Consider the following 22676-nt stretch of genomic DNA (forward strand, 5'->3'; position numbering starts at 1 on the left):
CGCTACCTAAAGCAAAAAATTGAAACCAAATCTTACACCCAGACACGCGTGTGTAGCGTTTCGAGTTCTGAAAATTGATTGACTACACACGCGTGTCTGGGTGTAAAATTTGGCTTTAAGAATGTATTAGACTTTTCTATTACAGGCAGCGTTCCATGTATTTTAGTTCAATGGTGCCAACAGAGTTGGTGCACTGGTACCGGGAGAGAAAATATACTTGCAGTGGAAGCCAATCTGACAACCAGTGCTGTAGAAGTGGCGGCGGGGGGGGGGAGGAGTCCCCTTCTACCTTTGAAATGGGTAATTTTTCATAATTTCATGGCTTCAGCTTCGTCAAGAGGGCCCCCAGACTGATAGATTTAGTTCTACAGCACTGGTGACAACCGATCTGATTGCTGCACTGAAACCGCAGAGAAAACGCATTTGCAGGTAATAGCCCGGTGCCAACTCGACAGAGCCAGGTCTCTATTAGCCTGCATCCGCAGACTATTTATATTATTATATTATATACAAGTATATAGTCAACGATGCTGGCTAGGTTTCACATTGCTTTCTCATAACTCTAATTATTCATTGTTATCAATGTATTAGATGTCCTCTAATTTTACTGCTTCTTCAACACCGTGCACTATGCAATGCAAGATCGCGAATGCAATGTTTAAAAAATTATTTTCACACCCCCCTCCCATCCCCAAGTATTCGTTACTCAATGAAACCATCCAAACTTTACATGTGTACATATGCGCTTTGCGCACGTTATAAATTAGCTGGTTCTCAACTTGTAATAATCGAGTATTGTTGTACATCGTATTCCTGTGTATGAGAACTATATTTATCTAGAAATGGCTCATACAGTTCCAGAAACGAGCGAATTCGAAGATGGTATGTCAGCGAAACAACTTTTTCAGTCTGGACAAGGAATTACATATAAGTAAGTCTTTGCGTAAAAAATATTTCCTACTGTCGCAGATTTATAAGCTATTCTTGAATCCAGATGTTGGTAAATGTTTTAATTGCCAATAAGCACACTGTACTGAGATATGAAGATTAATGGCAATTATGAATTTGACAATGATGACTAAGAACATCAAAAAATGGCTCCACTGCGCATTTTACTAACTTTTTGTATTGTTTGACTATAATATAATTAAACGAAAGATGGGTTTAGGTATGCAAGCAAATTTGGAGTTAATGTTTGACGTTTTTTTGTTTGTCATAAAAAATACTGTTCATTGTCTTCTTTAAAAAGTTAGTGAAGTAAAAATTGAGATTTGTTAATCATATTATATTGACTGGCGAACAACTTACCTGGATTTTAAAATTAGATGCAACTTGCCAACAGTGGCGTAGCCAGCCTGCAAGTTTGGCCCTGCTATGTAAATTTCAGATCATTTACATTATTCAATGTAGAAATCAGAAATTCAGAAATCTGTTGTTTTAACAGTGAGTAAACACAGAAAAATTAACATAGCCGGACCAACTTTGCGGGCTGGCTACACCACTGCTTGCCAAGGTTGCACTATTGCTTGGCCCAATTATATGGTCAACTGTATTCTATTTCTTATAAAATTAACAAATCTTTTCATTAATTTAGTGATTTCATCATTTTACCTGGCTACATTGATTTTACACCAGATAAAGTGGTGGGTATACCATGCTTTTTATGACTTCTGCATTGAATGTGCATCAAAATACATGTATCTTTTTTTTAGGATTTAACTTCTTCATTGACAAAGAAAATAACTCTTAAAACTCCATTAGTTAGCTCACCAATGGATACTGTTACTGGTAAAAGAAATAATTTCTATAATGATCATTGATCCAATAATGAATGAAATATGAACTAGCTTGCATTTTTGTTGATTCTACATCAATCTTGTATTTTTTGCATTTAGCAAATAAATATAATACAGCTATTCTAATCGTTTTCTAAAGTAAAAGACATGAATTATAGTTAAAATCAACGATATGCATTCTGATTTTGATAATGTAGTTTAAAACCTGGCCATTCCTAGTTCTTGTTATGTAAAGTTGAGTGTTATTCACTGTTTGACATAATTTTATGCTTAAGAACACTTAATATTTGTTGTATTTTTTACTTCACTGCAGAGTCCAGAATGGCCATTGCTATGGCGGTAAGTAATATTACCAAAATAACACCACTCCAACATAATGTTATATTTAAGTCCAAGTTTAATGATAATGGTATTTTTGTATGTGTTAGCTGCAAGGTGGTATTGGCATTATACATCATAACTGTTCAATTGAAAATCAAGCTAATGAAGTTCGCAAAGTTAAAAGATTTGAACAAGGATTTATCATTGATCCTGTCGTTGTTGGTCCGAATGCTCTTGTTAGAGATATATTTGAGATAAAAGAAAACCAGGGATTTTCTGGAATACCTGTTACTGGTGAGATGGAAAACATGCTACAAATTTTTTTCAACTTTTTCAGAATGATTCTCATTGTGGAAGTTCATCTGATGCTGCTAAGAATGGTTGATTTGTTTATTGCAATTCAACTGATACTTGTTGTAGTCCTGTTGTAGACCTAATTCATTTACCTACAAGGTGTTACATACTTAGCACTTTGTCATACAGAGTGATTCAATCTACTTATACTTAGGTTAAGGAATTTTCTATTTGTTCACTATACATAAGGACTGCTTCTTAATACAAATTAAGAAAGTTTACAAGTAGATAATGTCTGTTATCATTCCAGAACAAAGATAATATGTTGAAAATGGGTCCATCCATTTGTTGAATACTATATACAGCCATACATTTTCTATGTTTTAGAAAATGGTTCAATGGGTAGTGTAATGTTAGGTATTGTTACACATCGTGATGTGGATTTTCTTAACAGCAACAGTTTGTCAATGCCCGTAACTCAGGTAAATAACCTTAATTATTTTTTGTTCTATAATTTTTGAGTGCAAAATGCAACGACATGGATATAGATGACAATCTCTCTAATGACTATGAAATCCTGTTTATAATCCTGGATTAACATCCGGGGTAATAAAGGTAAATATTAAGGAAACTAATCTTAAATCTTAACTATTTGTATGTTGTTACATAGTGTTGCTTATTTCAAAACAAAATTCAAATCAAGTTGTTCTGCCTCCAACTTCTCATGTGACTGATGTGTGCAAATTACCTTTTTCCAAACTCATTTGAAAGCTATAGTATTAATTGTAATAATTAAAAAAAAGAAATTAATGACTTAGTTTTGTTGTCTTTGAAATCAGGTGATGACTCCAAGAAATAGATTGGTTGTGGCAAAAGCTGGTTGTACACTGACTGAAGCTAATAAAATCCTCCAGGAAAGCAAAAAAGGTTTTTACTTCATCAGATACATTAAATATAATGTCTTGTTTCATCATGATGTATTAATTTAGCAATGTAAAATATATTTTAATTGGCAGGGAAATTACCAATTGTAAATGATCAAGACGAACTTGTTTCTCTTATTGCAAGATCGGATTTGAAGAAAAGTCGTGAATATCCTCTAGCATCCAAAGATAACTCACAACAACTTCTTGGTATCAATAAATACATTATATATAATGTTGTGTTTTGTTAAGTGTGTGTATGGCTACATTTAATCTTTGTTTGAGTGATTGAGTTCTTTTTTAAATGACATCTTGGAGTTGCAATGTATAATGCTGTCAAAATTTACATGGCTTTTTTACATTGCTGTCAAAATTTACATGGCTTTTTTACATTGTCATCAAAATTTACTTGGCTTTTTTACATTGCTATCAAAATTTACATAGCTTTTTTACATTGCTGTCAAATTTACATGGCTTTTTTACATTGCCTTTAAATTACATGTTTTTTTTACATCGTCGTGTATTTACGTGGCTGTTTTGCATATTTGGTCATATGTTGATCGGCAGTAAATATGATCACTTTCCTGATCTTTATGTTAACTATGCATAACCCAAAGTATTTTCAATGTTTTTTCATGAAGTATATCTTAAATGTTTTTCAAATTATTCACTTTCTGATCAGTTAATTTAACTATTATTGTATAATTAATCATGTATCTTACATAATATCATATCATATATTATGTTAACATATACTACTTTACACGTAGTGTGCATTCTGATTGGCTACCCTACTAGTATGCTTTAGCTTGTATACAATATACATGCATTAATGGGCCAGTTTGGCCTTGGTATTCTTAAACTTACTTATTATTCACGGTCGTTTGCCGTTGAGATGATTATAAATTTCGCAGCCTACCTGTCGAAGGCCTTGTCGAAGAAAATGTTGATCTCGTGAGAACGAAACTAGTTATCTATTTCTTTTAAACATTGTAGTTGGTGCCGCTGTGAGTACTCGTGATGAAGATAAAGAAAGAGTGAAAGCTCTGGTTGATGCTGGAGTTGATGTCATAATCTTAGATTCTTCGCAAGGCAACTCGACCTTTCAATTACAAATGCTTAAGTAAATATTATAAAAACTTGAATAATTTAAACTTTTAATCAACCTCATTAATAAAAAGACAGAAGAGCATCGATAAAATTTTATAATTATGCTTTTTTTTGTTGAAGATATCTGAAGTTCAATTTTCCTGGTCTACAGATTATTGGCGGTAACGTTGTAACTGTTGCGCAAGCTAAAAACTTAATAGAAGCTGGTGTTGATGGTTTACGGGTTGGTATGGGTAGTGGATCTATTTGTATAACACAAGAAGTTATGGCTGTTGGTAGATCTCAAGGAACAGCAGTTTATAAAGTTGCAAATTACGCCAAAGAATTTGGTGTGCCGATTGTGGCAGATGGCGGTATTTCCTCTGTTGGTTTTATAACAAAAGCATTAGCACTAGGAGCTTCAACAGGTAGGAAATGAGTTTTCTAATTTCTAGATAGCTGTTGCAGTGAAAGGATTACATAGCTAGAAACAACAGCTTCAAAAAGTAATTTTAACCTTTTTTATTAGGCTTGACTGCAGATTTTTGCTAAAGCTAAGTATTTTAAATTTCTTTATTCATTTTTGTTCAATAGTAATGATGGGATCGCTTCTTGCTGGTACATCAGAAGCACCAGGAGAATATTATTTTGCTGACGGTGTTCGATTAAAGAAGTATAGAGGTAGGTGCATTTACATAATAAAGAAACTTTACGTTATTTGGTCAGATTTTATATAAGTTATAACCAGAAGGTGATGGACTGTCATTATTCTGAAATCCACGGTTCAAGAAATACTTTTGTAACTGAAGAAATAGTAAGTTTGCATAAATGCATGCGACGCCTGTGTTGTACATTAAGAATTTTTAAGAAATTAAAATGAGATTGTTTATTTGTAATTCATAAGAACGTGTCGTATTCTAACTTCCTTAGACTTTAAAATACTCTCGTGTAGCCAACCATAGTGCAGGAATATCATGCATTGTATAAAATGAAATAGTAGTATACACTAAATTAAAATATAGAAGTATTGAAAAATTGTCTTGTAAAATAACTGCCATAACAACTGGAATCTTATTTCACCGTAATTAGTCATTGCTTAGCTTCATATTCCAAAACGGTTCTTGTTTCTATTTCTATATTTCGTTGTGTTTCGTTCAACGTGGAAATGCATTAAATAGTTCCATTTTAGTGAACTGTTGGGATCTCTGAAAATGAGAACTGATATTCATTATAGAACAACAGTATGATCTTATCTTTTACTGTTATGTGTCTTCATTGTGCTTTTTATAGTTACAGTAAATTTTTTCATTCATTTAAATAATTTTTTCTTCATTCATTGTAATGTACGTAGTAATATTTTAATTTTTCTAATTCATAACTTGGTTTTTGTCTATTATTAGGAATGGGATCATTAAATGCAATGGACGTAAATAAATCTAGTCAGGCTAGATATTTTAGGTAAATTACCACTTATCTTACTTGTTGGTTAGATTTGTTCTCCGTAAATTTGCCTGCTTTTTACTTAGCAATTTCCTGTTATCAAACACTTTACAAGACGTTTGTTTCTTTGCAGTGAAAGTGCTAGAATCAAAGTAGCGCAAGGTGTTTCTGGTTCGGTTATAGACAAAGGAACTATTCATAGATTTGTGCCTTATCTTATAACGGGTATACAACAAGGTTGTCAAGATATTGGAGCATGTAGTTTGAAGAAATTAAGGTGAGCTGTTTGTTAGCTTTACATCAGTATCGTTACGATGTGGTTAAGACGACAGATGTTGTTTCAATGGTAATAATTCCGTGTTTTACAAATACACGAAATCGTTCATGAAACCTCATTCTTACAGTACACTCATTCTTAGAGATTGGATCAGAGATCAATTTCGCATATTGTAAAACATGAAATCATAGAATGTTTGTATCTCACGTCAATCATATTCACCATGTTGTGTACCAATTGTAAAAAGCATTTGATATTAATCATAGCCACCATGTTGTGTATCAATTGTCTCTGACGTCAATCATAGCCACCATGTTGTGTACCAATTGTCTCTGACGTCAATCATAGCCACCATGTTGTGTACCAATTGTATCTGACGTCAATCATAGCCACCATGTTTTGTACCAATTGTCTCTGACGTCAATTATAGCCACAATGTTGTGTACCAATTGTGTCTGACGTCAATTATAGCCACCATGTTGTGTACCAATTGTATCTGACGTCAATTATAGCCACCATGTTGTGTACCAATTGTATCTGACGTCAATTATAGCCACCATGTTGTGTACCAATTGTATCTGACGTCAATTATAGCCACCATGTTGGGTACCAATTGTATCTGACGTCAATTATAGCCACCATGTTGTGTACCAATTGTAAAGAGTAATGAAGTTCTTTTGTTTGTAATACCAATATGGCGGCATCCTCAGTTGTGATGTTCATCCCTGGGAATGAGTGAAAATGCTTTATAACCGTTGGCATTGTTTGGAGTGTCATGTTGCTTGTAAATGAATTATGGCTGTTGCCCTCATTATTTACTGTCGAAACATAGTTGCATAACAGAGTTGTTTTAGTCACTAGAAAGACTAACGCACTGAATTATGTAGACGCATATCTTTTATGTGAGGGGTAGGTACTGTTCATGTTACAAAATTGCTATAATTCTAAGCAGTGTGAGAGATAACCCGATCCCCGACTGTTTTCTGGATTTTTTGCATCTCTTTATTTTCTGTAAATCTCATTTTTAAGAGAAGGTCTGTAAATTACGATAAAGATGTGAGCATTATACCTCTATAGAAACATGACTTACAAAGGTGAAACAAGGTTTGAAAAAAGGACGGTATCCGGTCAAATTGAAGGTGGCGTCCATGGATTACATTCGTAAGTTCGTATTTTGAAAATTGAAATTCATTTATGCCATGATTTAAGACAACAGCTAGGCAAAGGTTTTTTTCACGAAAACCACTGCAATAACGTCACAGAAGAATGAAAATGTTTTTAATATGTATGTGATGAAGCTTAATAACTCACAATACTGAATTTACTGTGGTGTATCTGTGATCATTTCAGGTATGAGAAGCGGTTGTTCTAGGTGTTTGGTGTCGGGAATGCATATAATAATTGAAATGTTATGTGTACAAGCAGGAACATATAAGTTAATTTAATGTTACGGATGGTACATCATGATGGTACTTGTCTGCGAATGTACAAAATTTGCATCATTTATAAAATCTTCAACGTTGTGTGAAATGAACAATCGCCGAATTTATTCATTCATCAAAAACAATTTTCAAAAAGCACGAAGAATTTACTAGTTTCAGTAGTTCTTCCACAGTAAGTTTTTAAGCTGTATTGGGTTGTCTATGTTGCCTAATTTTTGTGTAGAAGTTAAGGAGTCTGAAAATAGGCTGCCTGTATTCAACCAGTTTTGTTTTGTTTTGTTTGTTGCTTTTTTTTTGTTAAAATAATTGTTTTAACACACTTAAATTCTTTACATTGTGTGAACTTTTTTGATTGTTTAAAGCAATCATAACTTCTACGTACGTTTGTCCTATGACGTCCTTTACCGCGACATGTTAGAGGAGACATTGACCCCCACCGCCACCCCACCCCCGATAATTTGAGAGGACCACTGATAAACAGGTTTTTGGTAACGCTTTCTTCCAATGAATGAACACAAGTGACTTATTTAATAACAATGATCTTCTTTTGGCTGCTCCCTTATTCGGGGTCGCCACAGCGCGGTTTTTTCTCCAATATGATCTGTCCATCACATGATCTTTATTACTCCCATGTTCCTCATATCATCCCTCATTACATCCATCCACCTCCTGCAGGCCTTCCTCCTCTTCTCTGTACTGGCACTGCCGTTTTTTCCCAAATAATACTTTTTTCTCCTCTTAATATGTCCAAACCACTTCAGCCTTTTCTGTTTTAATTTCTGTCAAATTCTCGTGATTTTTGCAGTGCCACGAATGTACCTTATTATGTCTTTTCTCGTTACTCCAAGTGCCCATCTGACCATTACTTCTGCTACTTTTAGCCTTTCCACTTGTTTTGCTGTCACTCACTGTATCCTCTGCATGTCGTAAAAGGCGACAGAGGTTGCGACCGGAAATGCATCCTGCTTAAAAATGTAGCCAAATCATGTAATGCATAAAAATACTTCGAATAAATGCCGCATTCTCCAAAGTTCAGAGAAGTACGTAAATAAGTGCGCAGCCCAGTTGTATGACCGTTATAAAATCTAAATAGCCTGACCAAAACTGGCTACGTCACTAGGATAAATGATATTGCTAAAAGTTGTTACGATTCGAACAATTCCGCGAATGCGCATGCCTGATGAGTAATATTCATGTGGAAGTCTGGGTACGATCAAAGCCCTTGATAAATAGTATACGGGTGTTCGTTGGTCTTTTCTTTCTTGTGTTCAAGGTAAAGAGTGGTTTTATAACACGTGCTTATTATGTCTTACAATTTGCTCAGTGTCCATATTAAATACTGTGGGATTGTAAAAGAAAATTCATATTTGTAGATGTCTTCCGGACGTGGTCATGGCGTAACTGTAAAAGATGTGAATCCACATGATTTTGTAAAGGCATTCGCAGCCCATCTAAAGAGGTTAATGTTTTTTTGTAGATTTTACTTATTTTTGTGCAATGTTTTATGAATTAAAGTTGTTGTGGGTGAAATTTTGGAACGTCATGACACAAGCTTATACTAGGCTACTAGCTAATCTTGATTCTAAACTGTATCTTTAAATTTACCTTAATCTAATGTAGTGGTGTACAGCATATCATGACTGGTGGTTATATGACAGGGTATTCCTTAACTTTGCCTTCATTTGTGTAATACAACTTCTATGGCCACAATTCATAAATAAGAAGAGTCAATAATACTGAATTTTTAGCCTTACGTGTGAGCTAAACTCAAAAGCTTGTATACTGTGCACCCAGGACTCGAAATTTGCATGCATAAATGCCTCGTATTCTCAAACTTTTTAGTCTGGTATGTGAGTGAGTAGCAAAGGTAAATAGGAATAGTCAGGATGAGACAATTAAGACTTCATGGTGTGCTTGTATTGAGAAAGTGCAATTTGATTACCATATATGAATGAAAAGTGTGTCCATTTCACCTTGGATGTTCCATTTTCCTAATATAAATGCCATTAAAATTTGTGTGAGTGCTTAAGAAACTTATTTCATAGAGGAATGAAATATTTGGTATTGGACATTCGAACTACTTTTATAAAGCAGATTTTATTCATTTTCTTTTTGTTAAATGATTCGTAGAAACCACAGGTTTGCAATAAATATCCATGGTATAACAACATTCATGTTTTTGTTTTCACAATTGAAGGAGAAAGATTGATTTTCACACCAGCACACCAAACTTTCCATGAACATGACAGTACAAAAACATTTATGTTGTATTATACATGTAGTCATTTAAACCACAACTCAAATATTTTTAGACATACTCTGAGTTTACACATTTTTTTTCATTAGTTTCTAATGCATTCAATAAACATTGATTGATATGTTCAATTGCTGTTTGAACACAGGTCCTCAACTCTGGAAAGTTCAAAAACTGTGCACCTGAGTTTTAAAAATTTGCATTCATAAATGACTGTTTTCTCATCAAAATTGTACACCCGAGATCTTTGGTGCACGGTACATACTTTCCAGTCTTGCTCTGCACACCATTGAAGCAGTGTTTAGAAATCTATACTAAATACAATATCAGAAATATACAATCAATTATTTATGATAAGCCAAATGTGTAAATATCATTTCATATTCTGAAACCATTGTTTATCTTTTGTTGTAACATTATTTGCAATACAGACACATGTTGAGAAAGTATAACTTCTATGAATTGTTGCTAGCTTTATAAAGAAGGAAATTCAGTTTTTGATTAGGATTTTTAAGTGATGTAACTTTTCGTAAAACCTTTTAGGCAAGGGAAGCTTAAGATTCCAGATTGGGTTGATCTTGTAAAAACAGCAAAAAGGAAAGAGCTTGCTCCATATGATCCAGATTGGTTCTATACTAGGGCAGGTCTGTCTCTGCAATTCTTATAATAATTTATTTAGTATGTTATTAGTTAATAACTGTAATCCTTTGGTATTTTAGCTTCTATTCTTCGACATGTGTACCTTAGAGGTGGTGTTGGAGTTGGTGCAATGACCAAAATTTATGGAGGTAAAACACAAATTTTATGTAGACCTTTTTCAGCAGATTGCAGGAAAACTTCATTGATTTTGTACAATTAAAGTTGGTATTAAGAAATTTGTGTATCGCTGTTATAATTACTAAATTTTGGAATTTTTAGGAAGAAAGCGACGAGGTTCAAAACCTTGTCATTTTGAAAAAGCTTCTTCATCTGTTGCCCGCAAAGTTTTGCAGTCTTTGGAACAACTTAATTTAGTTGAACAACATCCAAATGGGTATTATGTTAATGTTATTATCGTTGGTATCAATAGTCAATTTGCTATTATTTTTCTTTTTATCTATCATTATTTTTTATTATTATTTAGAATTATTACAATTCTTTCTATTAGTATGTTTGAACAGGTCGACTTTTTCAGACAGATACTGCTTGCCATACATTTATATTTTTGTGTAATAAATTTATACTGCTTATCCTGAAAAAATTAAACTTTTTAGGGGACGAAAAATAACTTCTCTTGGACGCAAAGATCTTGATCTTATTGCTGGACAAGTAAGTTGTCATTTTTGGATTTGGCTTGCTTTTTACATTTTTGCTATTTGCAACAGATATAACTATCTAACTTTTAAAGTGTGAATAATTTTTTGAATTTACATTTTATAGATTGTTCATGCTGCTGAAAATAAGTCATAATTTTGGTTGAAGAAACATGAAAATAAATAGTTTTTGCTCTTGAAACTTGTCTATCTTTTGCTCAAAACTTCTATGTCTTTTAACATCTTCAATTTGTTTTGCCAACAAATTGCATTCCTTAGTATAGACTTTCTGGAGTTGATATTGATAAATTTTGTGCATCATAACAATTATGGTGCACAATGTATAATTTCTCTAGTATATGGCATAATCTAGGGAAATTAGAGAGAAAAGGTTGAAGTATGCATTTCGTTTTTGTTTGTTGTAACCCATCATGCATTTGTGGTTTACAGGTTTTTCATCCTTTTGCACTTAGCCTTGCCTACTCTACTGTCATAGTGTGAACTAGTCAACTACACCACTCCTTTATTCTTATTCATTCAAACCCAATTGCTCACAAACGTCATTATTTCAAGTATGCATAGGTTCCCTTGACTACTGCTAGCATGGGTACCTAGGATCCCAACACCAGTGTGCGAATTAGTTCAGAAAAAACGATGTGCAATTTTTTTGACAAAAGTGTTTCTTTAGAGCATAATCAAATTGATATTACGTTAATTATTATATAGCGCTAATTGCTAAATTAATATTTTTAAACGTGAACAAATTCATATGATTTACGACAGTGTTTCGTTAAAACCGCGTATTTTTGCACATCGTTTGAAATAGTGATGTGCAATTGTTTTCATTTTAGCTAAAACGATGTGCAAATTGCACATTGCACACCGTTAATTCGCACACTGCCCAACACGTGACCCTCATAGACTTACAAGTGCTAGTATTTTAAAATTTATAAATAGTATGACCAAAAATTCTAAAAATCAAGTATGGAATTTACTGTATTATAAATTGACAAAATTTGGTCATTCAAAAAACAGCACACTATGACATGCTACAAAAACATAATGGAATTTGTTATTTATTTAAATATTTAATTTACTGGGGTATAAAGGGTACTTGTGTGGTTAAAAACATTTTGCTAAATCACTACTATAACTAAAATCCTTTATAATAGCAAAGCATGTGGTTTTTGTAAGGTTTCTTGATCATTTTTGATAAGCAAAACAAAAACAGTTAAAAGGGATTTGTTGAGAAAGCTTTTAAGTTTCCCATTTGGCTAAGTCCTGATTGTATGTGTGCAATATGTATCTCTACATTGTTTTGAAATGAGCTGGCATTGACAGGGTCAATCATTTTCTTCAAGTCTTGAAGACTGTCAACAAGACCTTTTAATTCAAAAGAATTAAGGTCACTTTCTGCCAGCACCTTCACCTGGAATAATAATGATGTTAGTCCAGAAATCAAGCGAAGAGTGGAGCCACTTTGTACATCTTGATCGATTTCACAAGATAATTGGTCAACCATAAACTTGGCCAGCTTTTTTGGTGACTTCTGTAATCCATCAGACCGATCTGAACACTGCCCTTCTTGCTGTGAATTCATTGTTTCACAATACTCATTGACTTGCATCAAATATTTGTTAAGTTCTGTGTTAAGTCTTTCTAGCTCTAAGACTACCTCAGCATATTTTCGTTGAAAATCACGCTCTATGGGTATCTGGTAAGATTTAAGTTTTTCAGCATCACTGTTAAAGTTTTTTAATTTGTCAACAAATTCTCTTTTTGAAGTTAAAACTTTGGATAATCTGGTCACAAGAGCAAGAAACTTGATTGGAAAACCACCCACTGTATGATTACCCTTTTCTAGTACCTCCTGTAGTTGAGCTCTAGTTGGCGATTTGTTTACTAATGAGTCTGGAATCGCAGGCAGTTTATGTCTAACAGAATTTATATGAGAAAAGTTAGCAAGCCTTGGACGTTCTTTTAATTCAAAAGACGAAATTGGCATTGTTTCTTCCTCTTCATTGCTTTGAATGTCAATGTCCATGACTGACTGAGTCCCAAGTTCTGGGATATCAAATTTTACCCTATAAGTTGATGCAGTGCTGTCAACAGCATCAATTTGACCAGTATAAATACCACTAAGAGGTTTGTGTAACCGAGCTGAAACTTTAGTGCCAATCACTAGAGGCACTGGGATTTCCTTTGGTAGATCTTTGAATTTTGATAATTCAGTCACTTTCCTTTGCTGAAGAAGACGAATTTTCTGCCTTTTATCCTCTAGCGCAGATCTTTCTTCGTTAAAAAATGATTGTGAACACCGACGTGGCTTACCCATCAACCTTCTTACTTCTCTCCACTCGATCCTACGCAGTTTCTTAACGTTTAAATTTGGAAAATGCTCCTTGATGCACACATAAAAATCATTATCAGTTAGTAAGAGCGATCTATCAATACTAGAATAAAACCATTCAAAATAGCACCATTTGAAGGCCTTTGGTAGCTTCAACAAATTTTTTAATTTAGACATCAGCTCTGTGGCTGTTTGTTTACTCGGAGAACCTATAAAAGTGTAACTTTCAAGCTTCACTGGTCTCCGTGATTTTCTTCGCGGAGAACCGAACGATACTGCGGTCATCGTATAATCTGTTAAGTGTAGACCATCCACTGTTTGTGTTTCGCTTCCATAAGATGTTCGCAGAGAGGGTTGATTCCCTCTCAAACTAACCAGAGCTTGCGCGGATGACTCCAGTGCAACAGAATCATCGCTTTCCATTTCTTCATAAAATTCAACATTAACTATTTTTACTTTCTAATAATATTTTTAACCTATTCAATTTCACCGAAGAACACAATTTATTACTTCACAAAAATTTCAAAGATGGCGGTTTCTGGACGTGTAAAATTCTGGCCATGCGCAGACCAAACTAAAAGATAGCAACGTCATGGTTTCCATAGTTGATTTCACATGTTTCCACTGTTAATTTCACAAGCAGTCAGGTAGGTTAAAAAACTTAAAATACAAGCTATAGACTGACTTGTTTATTTACAATGACTATTACTTTTCAAGTTTATTCTGGCAAATGCTCTCTAATAAACGCCTTGTCCAATATACATTCTTTTTCTATTCAAGCCCCCCTCTCTCAGTCTTTGGTGCTCAACAAACGCATCTGACGTGTTTCTGTTCAGGTGTTGGAATACAACACCTTCTACATGTCAACCACAATAGCTGTACAAAAAAGCAGTATTGTTATAATACAATTAATGAGCATATTAATACATTTCAAAGGTAGTGAATTTTTGCTTGTACAAGACATTAATGAACAAAACATTCAAAGCTTTGCAAAAAATTGTGGACACTGTTAAAAATCTACAAAACATTATATGGAAGCGTGATCGAGATTTTTAGTGCATTAGCACCTTTAGTAGGTTTTCATTTTCCACACACTAACTGCAAGAAGACAAATCTATTTTTATCTATTTTTTCATTTGTTGCGCAGCCGATGATGATTGACGTTGGTGACGCCTCCTCTTTCCTTACCTCACCTTTGATGACGTAGTTTGCACTTTGGCCTGTGTGTAAAACTCGGAATTTCCCAATCAGGCAAATATAATTTTCTCTTTGTGCTATAAAGAAACGTTGTGATCTCTTATAATATAGTTGTACTGGTACAAAAGATTGCATATGATGAATTACAAGCGGTCGAAGAAAGAAGAAAATCTTGTGGATCTTTCATGTCAGGGTATCGATAATTTCCCTACTTGTTTACAATCACAGTTTCGTGTGGACTTGTGTACCTATCTTGATCTAAGTGGCAACCAAATGAAATGTTTTTCTGGTGGTGATTTATCCTCCTTTCATAGCCTTGAAACACTAGATATTTCTTCAAATCAACTTGAATGTCTTCCATGTGGACTCTGTAAGCTGAATAAACTTAAAAGATTGTTTCTCAGAAACAACGCTCTTTTTGAGTTGCCACAATGCATCACTTCAGTTCGATGTTTGGAAATCTTAAATATTAGTGGAAACAAATTTGAAAACTTTCCACTTGAAGTACTAGATTTGTGTCGTTTAAAAGAACTCCATTTGGGAGGGAACTCTATCACTCAAATACCAAAAGACCTAGCAATGCTGTCTAGGTATTGTAGCCATCATTTGTTTATTGTTGTTTAAAGTACATTGTGATGTATTGAGAAATATCACTATTACTCGTGATGTTCCAATATTTTTTATAGCTGAAGAATTGATACATAAAAATTCTTTAATACTTTACTATCTGTGCCGCATGATTGTGCTTCTATTTTAGTGAGCAGAATATGGCACAAGCACACCTGGAATCACATTAGGTTATGGTTGCCTATTTAGGAAATATGTGATTTACATTGTCAAAGTTGCAGTTAATGAAAAATTGATAAAATTTCCACATATGTGCAATTTACAAGTGTACACCAATTCGGATTTAGTGAATCTTTGATTGTACAACTGATGATTTCTATTGACATAACTTGTTTGGTGCTCTTGAGATCTTGTAAAAATGTGTCACATTCTTCAAAGAGGCTCTTATCAAGGTCAAACATCTCTAGGCATGATAATTAAGCTTTCTTGATTGTATCATTAACTGCTTAAATTAACTTCCCTTTCTCTATGTTATTTAGTTTGGAATACTTGTATCTTGGTGGAAATAAATTAAAAGAATTACCTGTGGAAATAGGAAAGTTAACAAATCTCAAGTTTCTAAATTTATCTGACAATGACATTGACATATTACCAAATGAACTGGCAAAACTACATAAACTTGAGTCGTTGAGTTTGCATAACAATAACTTAACTGTTTTACCTAGTGGAATAATAAAATTGAAAAATCTACAGGAGATCAGTGTACGTGGAAATCCCCTGGTTATAAGATTTATGAGATCGCAATGCTCAAGATTTCCTAGTCTTCAAGAACTTGCTGGAAAGAAAATTAAAAACGCACACATTCCCTACTCTAATAAAAACCTGCCAGCATTTCTTGTGAAGTACCTTGACAGTGCTAACAAATGTGTCAATCCCAAGTGCTATGGTGTATTCTTTGATTCGTGTGTTCGACATGTCAAGTTTGTTGATTTTTGTGGAAAGTATAGGTTACCCTTTGAGCAATTTTTATGTTCTCTTCATGAGAATGAATATTGGGATGACGTATCAAGCTCTAGTAATTCAAGTAGCGAAGATGATTCTGAAGTTGGACCATCTTGGATGAAAAAAATTTTGTTTGGCTAACATATAAATTAACTCTATTTAATATAAGAGTAAAGTTGTCAAAAATATTGTACATTAAATGTCATATCATGCCAACATTCATAAATGTAAAGTATATTTTATTTTTCTTTAGTTTCTTTTTGTTGGTTATGCAAAAATCATGCTTTTTTCCTCACACCTAAAAAGACCAAATTTCTGTAATTGATTAAAAAATATTTTCATAACCAATCCATTAACTATTTACAGTTTGGTGATTAAAACTAACCACATTTTTTCACTTTTATGATTTACATTTTACAATTTGTTAAACATTAGTAATATAACAAACATAATGAATGTTTACAATATAGCACTAAAACTCTGGCATATTGCAGAACACCACAAGTATGTTGTTATCTTAGACCTAATTTCTTTTTTTCTTTCATTTTCTTTTTTACAACATCTATACTTCTGTCTTTCCATGAACTTTTTCGAAGTTTGATTGGTCGATTGCCCACATATTTGCCTGAAAAAATAATTGCATACTTTATATAAGTGTATAAACAAAGCAGAAAAAAGTCACAGCATTTTTTACCATTCATTTCTCTCATTGCTTTAATGAAATCCCCAGAATCTTTGAAACTAACAAATCCATATCCTTTAGTTTTGTTAGTTTTCTTTTCCCTTATAACTTTAGCTTTTTGAAAGGAAGGATACTTTGCAAAGGCTCTTGTTAGTGCATCATCTGTCACTTCATTCCCGAGATCACCAACAAATATTCTGAAATCATCTGGTAACATAAAAATTATTTACAATTGAAATTTACTTTTATGAAACAATTTCCTTTCAGATTATTTTTTATGTTAAAAAAATAAATTTCTTTCTAGGATGATCTTTGTACAAAAAACTTACTTGGATCCCAATCAGCAAGTGAAGTGTCTTCCCAAACTACACCTCCTGCAACTCTGACAAATTTTTTGTCTTTTTTCTTGGCCTTCCCTCCAGCCATATCATTGTTTCCATAGGCAGATTCCCATTCTCTTTTCTGTTCAGGTGTGATACTGACATGCTCCACAGGTGCTTTTTGTCTTGAAGGAACCTGCATTGGTACCAATGGAACCATACCACCAATTATATTTTGTTGCATTCCGGAATGAAAATGAGATGGAATTTGTGGTGGCATTGGTGGTATTGGAAATGGTACTTGCTGAACAGGAAACTGCTGGTTGGGAGCTGGATGATATGAGACTGCAGGAGATTGTATGTGTTGTTGTTGATGTTGAGATTGTAACCCTTCTTGGTGTACATGAGGAGGCATATTGACTTGATGTTTTTGGCTTTGACTTGCAGAGGGAAATCCACTTAGATGTGGAGTCAAAGGCAACTCACCATCTCCTCGATTCACACCACCAGGGGGGTAACCCGACATAAATTGGGGATCTTGATTATGACCTAAGTTGCCTGGGTGGTGTCTTACAGCTGTTCCATGTCCATCATGAATGGTCTGATTTGCCTCATAAAATGGTTTTGAAGCAATTATCGGTCGATCAATCGTATGACCAGAAATTTCTTCTTCAAATCTACAATTTATAATATAATAAAGTCCAATTTCTTTTATAATTATTTGTACTAAAGCGATAAGTGAAAAGACATTTATTTTGTTAGAAATACCTGGACATTTCATCTTCAAGTTCTTGATGGGTCTGAAGTCCCCCTTGGCGATTCCTAAGCATTGCCATCGTTGAAAAGAACACTATTTTTTCTATCCAAGTTGGCAACAATTGACAATTTGTTGAGTAACAAGTTTTATTTACTGTGTTCAACAACTGAGCCTGCGTGTGCTAATGGAAAGCGGAATCAAATTACATATCTTTGTAGTACAGTTTATATCGTAATAATATTTATTGTGAACATCTGATACAAATTTCGATTACTTGCTTTATATGACCGGGTGTAGCTTTATATGTGCTCAATAAAAGTACACTGCACTATGCAGTACGTATAGTAATCACTTACTGTAGTGATCAATTCTAAATGGTCTATTTTTTGAAAGCAGCCTTTCGCAAATTTATCAAGTTCATGGTCATCGGTGGACAGATATGGATATAAAAATTGAGCATAAGTTACTATATGGTTACTATGGTATTATGGATTATAATAAACAAGGGGGTGAAAGGTTTTCCTTTAGCCTTTTATAATTTCTACTTTTCTGCGCAAATGTTTGTCACTGTAAAATATGGAGGTAATTTTTTCATTTATTTTTGATGTTTAAGAATCATCATAATCACAGTTAATTAATCATTTATCGTTGTGCCAATTGCCATTAGACCTTCATCGATATCAGTCCATTTGCAAAACCAAAGCTTGCAATGGGCGCATTATTTTGAAAGATCATTTTATAAAATCGACGCTAATACCATTCCTACTAGCCAAAGTGCTGTCTGGGAGCAACAATAATTGTTGTATTTATTGGAGATATTACTTTATAGAATCAGCAAACTAGCGAAATTTATTACTTTACGTTATGTTATTAAGATGGCGAAGAACTTTTATGCAATCTGGAATGCAAGACAAATGTTCTTCTTGATGATATCAGAAGAAGATGTAGCTATGGAAAAGAAGGTATTTAAGTATGTTTGTTTGGATGCATGGCTCATGAAGACGCCTTATAGTAGATTTATTTTCACCATCAATTTTCTTAAAAAGATACTACTTGTCAACTTTACAATCATAATTATTTACTCACAATAATTTGTGCAATGTGCTTTGACACTTTGTAGTAATGGTTGACTTATCTGATGAAAATGGAAATTTGAAGTACTTGAGAGGCCATCCAGAGTCATATGCAACAGAATTTTTAAAAAATCGAGAGTCACTTGTACTTGTTAGGGTAAACAGTGAGTATATATTTGTCATTATCAATATCAGTAATGCTCATTATGGAAATTCTGCTTCACTTTGATGATTAAATATTTTCTTTAATCAAACATCCATATTCATCTATTGTATTGATGTAAGTTTAACCCTCAGCCTCTGATAAAATAACTCAAGGCTTTCAACCTTCATGAATCAATAAAAATACCAGATTGCTCATTTGGTTTGTAAAAACCGACTAGTATATGCTGCCTTTGTAAGATATTTCTGCCTTCATCAGAAATCATCAATATTTGTCTGTGGTTTTGTCTTGTAATATTTGTTGTTTATTTACCTTTAAAATTAGAAAACCCAATCAATGACACTATAACCTACAGTCCTTTACTTGAAGATATCTTTATTGTTACAACATCTTTCATTGGTAAGTGGAACCATAAGATTACATTTAAAGCTATGAATTTTTATGTTTGTAATAAAAAGATTTTTCATTTGATTATCTTATTTCTGTTTTAGAACGTCTCACCAGCTGTGGTGACCTGGGTACAAAACAAAATCACACCAAAAATTCATCCTTGGCAAACAATGTGAAGAAACATCAGGCTGTTTCAAAAGCTAAAAATTCATTTCTTGCAAGTGCTAGTAAATCTCGTGGTCCACCAAACAGACGTTTAAGTAGGAGTCACTCTAAAGAAAGAAAATCCAGATGAAATTTAAGTAAGTCCATATTGTAAACAAAGTTGCTCTAAGGAGCACTTTTAGTGTTGTTCACCGGATGAAAGATTTCCTGATTTTCTGTTCAATTTATTTGAATTCATGATATTTGTAAATTAAAAAATATACAGTAACCATGTGATCCAATTATTTAGGGTGTTTCTGAAGGTGATGACAAAACTACTTCTAAGATTTACTTTATTCATGAAAAAAATAGTTTATTCAGAACACGACTACATGAGAAACCTAACTAGTTCGATATTTTGAAGTCCGCATTTCCGTAATTGACATAAAATAGTCCGAATTCAATAAAGCTAGTAAAAATCACGAATAAAACGAAATTTTTAGCGTGCAAAGCAATGTCTTAATCTTAAACCTTCTAACTTCATCCATGTTATTTTTCAGAAATTTTATTTTCTTAATTTGACGTTTTATACATTAACTTTTGCTACAAAATGTAATCTACAGGAAGTGTTTGTTGACAGAAGGTTCGTTGGTGCATTGCTTAAATTCTTTTCATTAAATTATATCGGCTTATCTTGATTCATTCGAAGCAATGTCACGAATCTTTTGTCAATACAATCAGCAAAACTATCAAAACCTTCTTGTCGGTTTTAATATTTCATCTTTGATTTACAGCACCTTACGTAATCTCTAAAATAATTAATATTTTGCTTTGATTTCGATTTCTAAGAAATCTTTTGTGGTTCAATAGAAACGTAACAAGTATACAATCCATAATATATATATATATATAGTAAGATATGTACAGAATATGTAACACACTAATGGTTAGTCTTGCTTAACATTTAATCCAACAGACGACCGCTTTCTTTTCTTTGTCAATAGTTGCTCGCTAGTGCTCGCATCTTCCTTTTTCTTTTCTTGGGAGCTAGGCGATGTAACTAACAGGAACTCAAGAAACGGATTAGACAAAATTATGGCTGCCTGAATCGAAAGAACTCTTTCTTGATTTTTTACACCATCAAATCTTTCCCAGTAAACGCTGTGCTCCCACAAATGTTTGGTAAAACACACTTTACCTTTGTATGATTTACCTGTAGAATAAAAGTTGTTAGCATTTATGGAGTGGTCTCTTCACTTGAACGCAATTTTGAATATTGCTAAACAAAAATCACGGTGTATTTTCATGAAATAACGAGGAAAATATTAATCAAAATGCTGGTAACCAGTAAGCAATGAAAATGTTGATTTGTGTCAATGTGCCATGCACATATTATTTAGTGTATGCTGCTTGAAACACGATATATAATTATAGTTGTGTCACTGGTTGGTTTGTGTTCTTCATTGTGTAATTTCATTTCTTTAAAAATTCTTCAACATTGTAACTAAATTGGTAAAATGACGTTTTGATCCATTCGTAATAAATTATATACATTTGAAAAATTTATTAAACTTGCAAAAGTTTGTTTGTGGCAATCACTGGAATATCGCAGTTGGGACACACAATAGAGGATACAATTGTTGTGAGTGATAGAAAAAATGTTTCCACACTTAATTGGTAACTATTCTAGACACAATACATCGAGCGAACATCACGCGTTGATTCAACTACATTGTGTTGTCTACATATAGAGAGAAAGTAAATTTCTACTTACCACACATGCAACAGCTAATGTCATTGCCTTCCATATATTCATATTCTTTGAGCACTTCTATCACGCCATTCAACTCCAATGTTCTTTGAATTGGAAGACTATTTGAAATTGAGTTCACGCTACTTGATGAATCGGATCGTGCTCTCTTGCGCTTTGTAAAAATTTCAATGGAACTCGAATTATTTATTGCTTCCTCCGTCATTCTAATCATTAGTGTACTACACTTTTCTATTAATACTTCACTTTATTCACAAACAAAAGAAACCAGCGCAGTTCTTTAAATGAGAAAAATTATACGCTACACAGTTAATGTTTGTCCCTTTAAACAGCACGCGGTAGACAGCGACAGTTCACAGATTAGCATTTCTAGTTTGTTTATCTCGTATCTCATTGGTTAATACATGCAACTTAGCAATTCTTTTTTTCTCACATGAAATTTGATTGGCTAAATTTTGAGACGTGTGTTTACATACTTCCATTGATTGATTTTACATTTGTTCGCTCATTCAATCAAAAGCGTCGTTAGACTTTTTGGCGGGTAAATGTGTGACAAACTTCCCGCGTTTTTACAACATTGATCACATATTTAGCTACGAATTTTTGTATGCTCTGTTATCACATAAAAAGTCCGTATACAATGGTGTATCAAGATGTCTTGCCAATTACGCCCGTACAATCATAATAAAAATATTTACTCATAATTATAAAACAATGTTCTGATCTTTCTTTAGTATCGCGCTCCATCACTGTTTTCTCAAACAAGATTTGCCTCCAGGAGCTCTTGCGTTGTTGAAGGAAAACGTCTATCACATAACTATTTCCTTGAACGATTGTTTAAACGAAAGTAGCTCTTTTGCATTTCTTTTGGACTTTCTTTCTATATTTCTTTCTGAATATAATTCTATGTAAGATAGGTGTCACAACTAAATTTAATAAATTAACCTTTAATTCCCTAAATTCAGTGGCACCAGCCAGGACGGTAGAGGGTTTTCTTCAAAAAGTTCATTAGTAGCTACAATTAAATATTAGTTATATTAAAAGTTTATGTGAAACATATAATTGTCTTTTTGGGAGGTTTACGCATCAAACCTCTCCCCTCCCAACCCCAAAAGGAAAATGAAAACTTTGC

At 33.4% G+C, this 22676-nt stretch overlaps 6 protein-coding genes across 9 annotated transcripts; 4 read left to right on the forward strand and 2 right to left on the reverse strand.

Moving 5' to 3' along the window:
- The first annotated feature begins 698 nt into the window (after positions 1 to 698).
- LOC124445373 (inosine-5'-monophosphate dehydrogenase 1-like) lies at positions 699 to 7907 on the forward strand. Its single transcript, XM_046996094.1, has 15 exons — positions 699 to 931; positions 1595 to 1643; positions 1713 to 1788; positions 2110 to 2135; positions 2225 to 2411; positions 2799 to 2893; positions 3251 to 3338; positions 3428 to 3544; positions 4331 to 4457; positions 4565 to 4851; positions 5018 to 5104; positions 5824 to 5881; positions 5997 to 6140; positions 7218 to 7301; positions 7491 to 7907. Exons 1-15 carry the CDS (start codon positions 843 to 845, stop codon positions 7510 to 7512), a joined length of 1536 nt encoding a protein of 511 aa, XP_046852050.1. The 5' UTR covers positions 699 to 842; the 3' UTR covers positions 7513 to 7907.
- An 840-nt stretch (positions 7908 to 8747) lies between these two features.
- On the forward strand, positions 8748 to 11330 carry LOC124445380 (40S ribosomal protein S19-like). Its single transcript, XM_046996105.1, has 7 exons — positions 8748 to 8855; positions 8956 to 9041; positions 10380 to 10480; positions 10556 to 10624; positions 10755 to 10869; positions 11090 to 11144; positions 11256 to 11330. Exons 1-7 carry the CDS (start codon positions 8763 to 8765, stop codon positions 11283 to 11285), a joined length of 549 nt encoding a protein of 182 aa, XP_046852061.1. The 5' UTR covers positions 8748 to 8762; the 3' UTR covers positions 11286 to 11330.
- An 858-nt stretch (positions 11331 to 12188) lies between these two features.
- On the reverse strand, positions 12189 to 14452 carry LOC124445372 (protein lin-9 homolog). The gene has a single exon (XM_046996093.1). It carries the CDS (start codon positions 13899 to 13901, stop codon positions 12360 to 12362), a length of 1542 nt encoding a protein of 513 aa, XP_046852049.1. The 5' UTR covers positions 13902 to 14452; the 3' UTR covers positions 12189 to 12359.
- Positions 14453 to 14723: 271 nt separating this feature from the next.
- LOC124445376 (leucine-rich repeat-containing protein 58-like) lies at positions 14724 to 16592 on the forward strand. Its single transcript, XM_046996097.1, has 2 exons — positions 14724 to 15265; positions 15782 to 16592. The coding sequence occupies exons 1-2, from the start codon at positions 14811 to 14813 to the stop codon at positions 16383 to 16385; spliced, it is 1059 nt and encodes a 352-aa protein (XP_046852053.1). The 5' UTR covers positions 14724 to 14810; the 3' UTR covers positions 16386 to 16592.
- Positions 16463 to 18174, reverse strand: LOC124445377 (RNA-binding protein 42-like). The gene is made up of 4 exons (XM_046996098.1): positions 18015 to 18174; positions 17256 to 17923; positions 16939 to 17133; positions 16463 to 16869 (listed from the first exon to the last, which is right to left on the reverse strand). Exons 1-4 carry the CDS (start codon positions 18080 to 18082, stop codon positions 16757 to 16759), a joined length of 1044 nt encoding a protein of 347 aa, XP_046852054.1. The 5' UTR covers positions 18083 to 18174; the 3' UTR covers positions 16463 to 16756.
- Positions 18175 to 18336: 162 nt separating this feature from the next.
- LOC124445378 (uncharacterized protein CXorf65 homolog) lies at positions 18337 to 22601 on the forward strand. 4 transcript variants are annotated; one of them, XM_046996103.1, is made up of 6 exons: positions 18337 to 18585; positions 18879 to 18965; positions 19124 to 19240; positions 19564 to 19638; positions 19731 to 19931; positions 22279 to 22601. In XM_046996103.1, the coding sequence occupies exons 1-5, from the start codon at positions 18474 to 18476 to the stop codon at positions 19922 to 19924; spliced, it is 585 nt and encodes a 194-aa protein (XP_046852059.1). In that variant the 5' UTR covers positions 18337 to 18473; the 3' UTR covers positions 19925 to 19931; positions 22279 to 22601. The 4 variants fall into 4 exon arrangements, with proteins under 4 accessions (XP_046852059.1, XP_046852056.1, XP_046852058.1 ...); XM_046996100.1 differs by lacking the exon at positions 22279 to 22601 and adding an exon at positions 20778 to 21356; XM_046996102.1 differs by lacking the exon at positions 22279 to 22601 and adding an exon at positions 20084 to 20284.
- Positions 22602 to 22676: the final 75 nt, after the last annotated feature.

This window comes from Xenia sp. Carnegie-2017, unplaced genomic scaffold (assembly GCF_021976095.1).
Source record: "Xenia sp. Carnegie-2017 unplaced genomic scaffold, XeniaSp_v1 HiC_scaffold_22, whole genome shotgun sequence".
NCBI lineage: Eukaryota > Metazoa > Cnidaria > Anthozoa > Malacalcyonacea > Xeniidae > Xenia > Xenia sp. Carnegie-2017.

What these genes read in the sequence shown, in the direction of transcription:
- LOC124445377 (XM_046996098.1), bottom strand. Translation starts at nt 18,082, where the DNA reads ATGGCAATGCTTAGGAATCGCCAAGGGGGACTTCAGACCCATCAAGAA. An exon ending in ACTTGCTGATTGGGATCCAA is followed by an intron (nt 17,134 to 17,255) that starts GTAAGTTTTTTG and finishes TTATGTTACCAG; the next exon opens with ATGATTTCAGAATATTTGTT. An exon ending in AGCAATGAGAGAAATGAATG is followed by an intron (nt 16,870 to 16,938) that starts GTAAAAAATGCT and finishes TTATTTTTTCAG; the next exon opens with GCAAATATGTGGGCAATCGA.
- LOC124445373 (XM_046996094.1), top strand. Translation starts at nt 843, where the DNA reads ATGGCTCATACAGTTCCAGAAACGAGCGAATTCGAAGATGGTATGTCA. An exon ending in TTCTGGAATACCTGTTACTG is followed by an intron (nt 2,412 to 2,798) that starts GTGAGATGGAAA and finishes TCTATGTTTTAG; the next exon opens with AAAATGGTTCAATGGGTAGT. An exon ending in AGTCAGGCTAGATATTTTAG is followed by an intron (nt 5,882 to 5,996) that starts GTAAATTACCAC and finishes GTTTCTTTGCAG; the next exon opens with TGAAAGTGCTAGAATCAAAG.
- LOC124445380 (XM_046996105.1), top strand. Translation starts at nt 8,763, where the DNA reads ATGAGTAATATTCATGTGGAAGTCTGGGTACGATCAAAGCCCTTGATA. An exon ending in TTTTCTTTCTTGTGTTCAAG is followed by an intron (nt 8,856 to 8,955) that starts GTAAAGAGTGGT and finishes TCATATTTGTAG; the next exon opens with ATGTCTTCCGGACGTGGTCA. An exon ending in TTGATCTTATTGCTGGACAA is followed by an intron (nt 11,145 to 11,255) that starts GTAAGTTGTCAT and finishes TACATTTTATAG; the next exon opens with ATTGTTCATGCTGCTGAAAA.
- LOC124445376 (XM_046996097.1), top strand. Translation starts at nt 14,811, where the DNA reads ATGATGAATTACAAGCGGTCGAAGAAAGAAGAAAATCTTGTGGATCTT. An exon ending in GACCTAGCAATGCTGTCTAG is followed by an intron (nt 15,266 to 15,781) that starts GTATTGTAGCCA and finishes TATGTTATTTAG; the next exon opens with TTTGGAATACTTGTATCTTG.
- LOC124445372 (XM_046996093.1), bottom strand. Translation starts at nt 13,901, where the DNA reads ATGGAAAGCGATGATTCTGTTGCACTGGAGTCATCCGCGCAAGCTCTG.
- LOC124445378 (XM_046996103.1), top strand. Translation starts at nt 18,474, where the DNA reads ATGGTTACTATGGTATTATGGATTATAATAAACAAGGGGGTGAAAGGT. An exon ending in TGTCACTGTAAAATATGGAG is followed by an intron (nt 18,586 to 18,878) that starts GTAATTTTTTCA and finishes TATGTTATTAAG; the next exon opens with ATGGCGAAGAACTTTTATGC. An exon ending in TGTTACAACATCTTTCATTG is followed by an intron (nt 19,639 to 19,730) that starts GTAAGTGGAACC and finishes TTTCTGTTTTAG; the next exon opens with AACGTCTCACCAGCTGTGGT.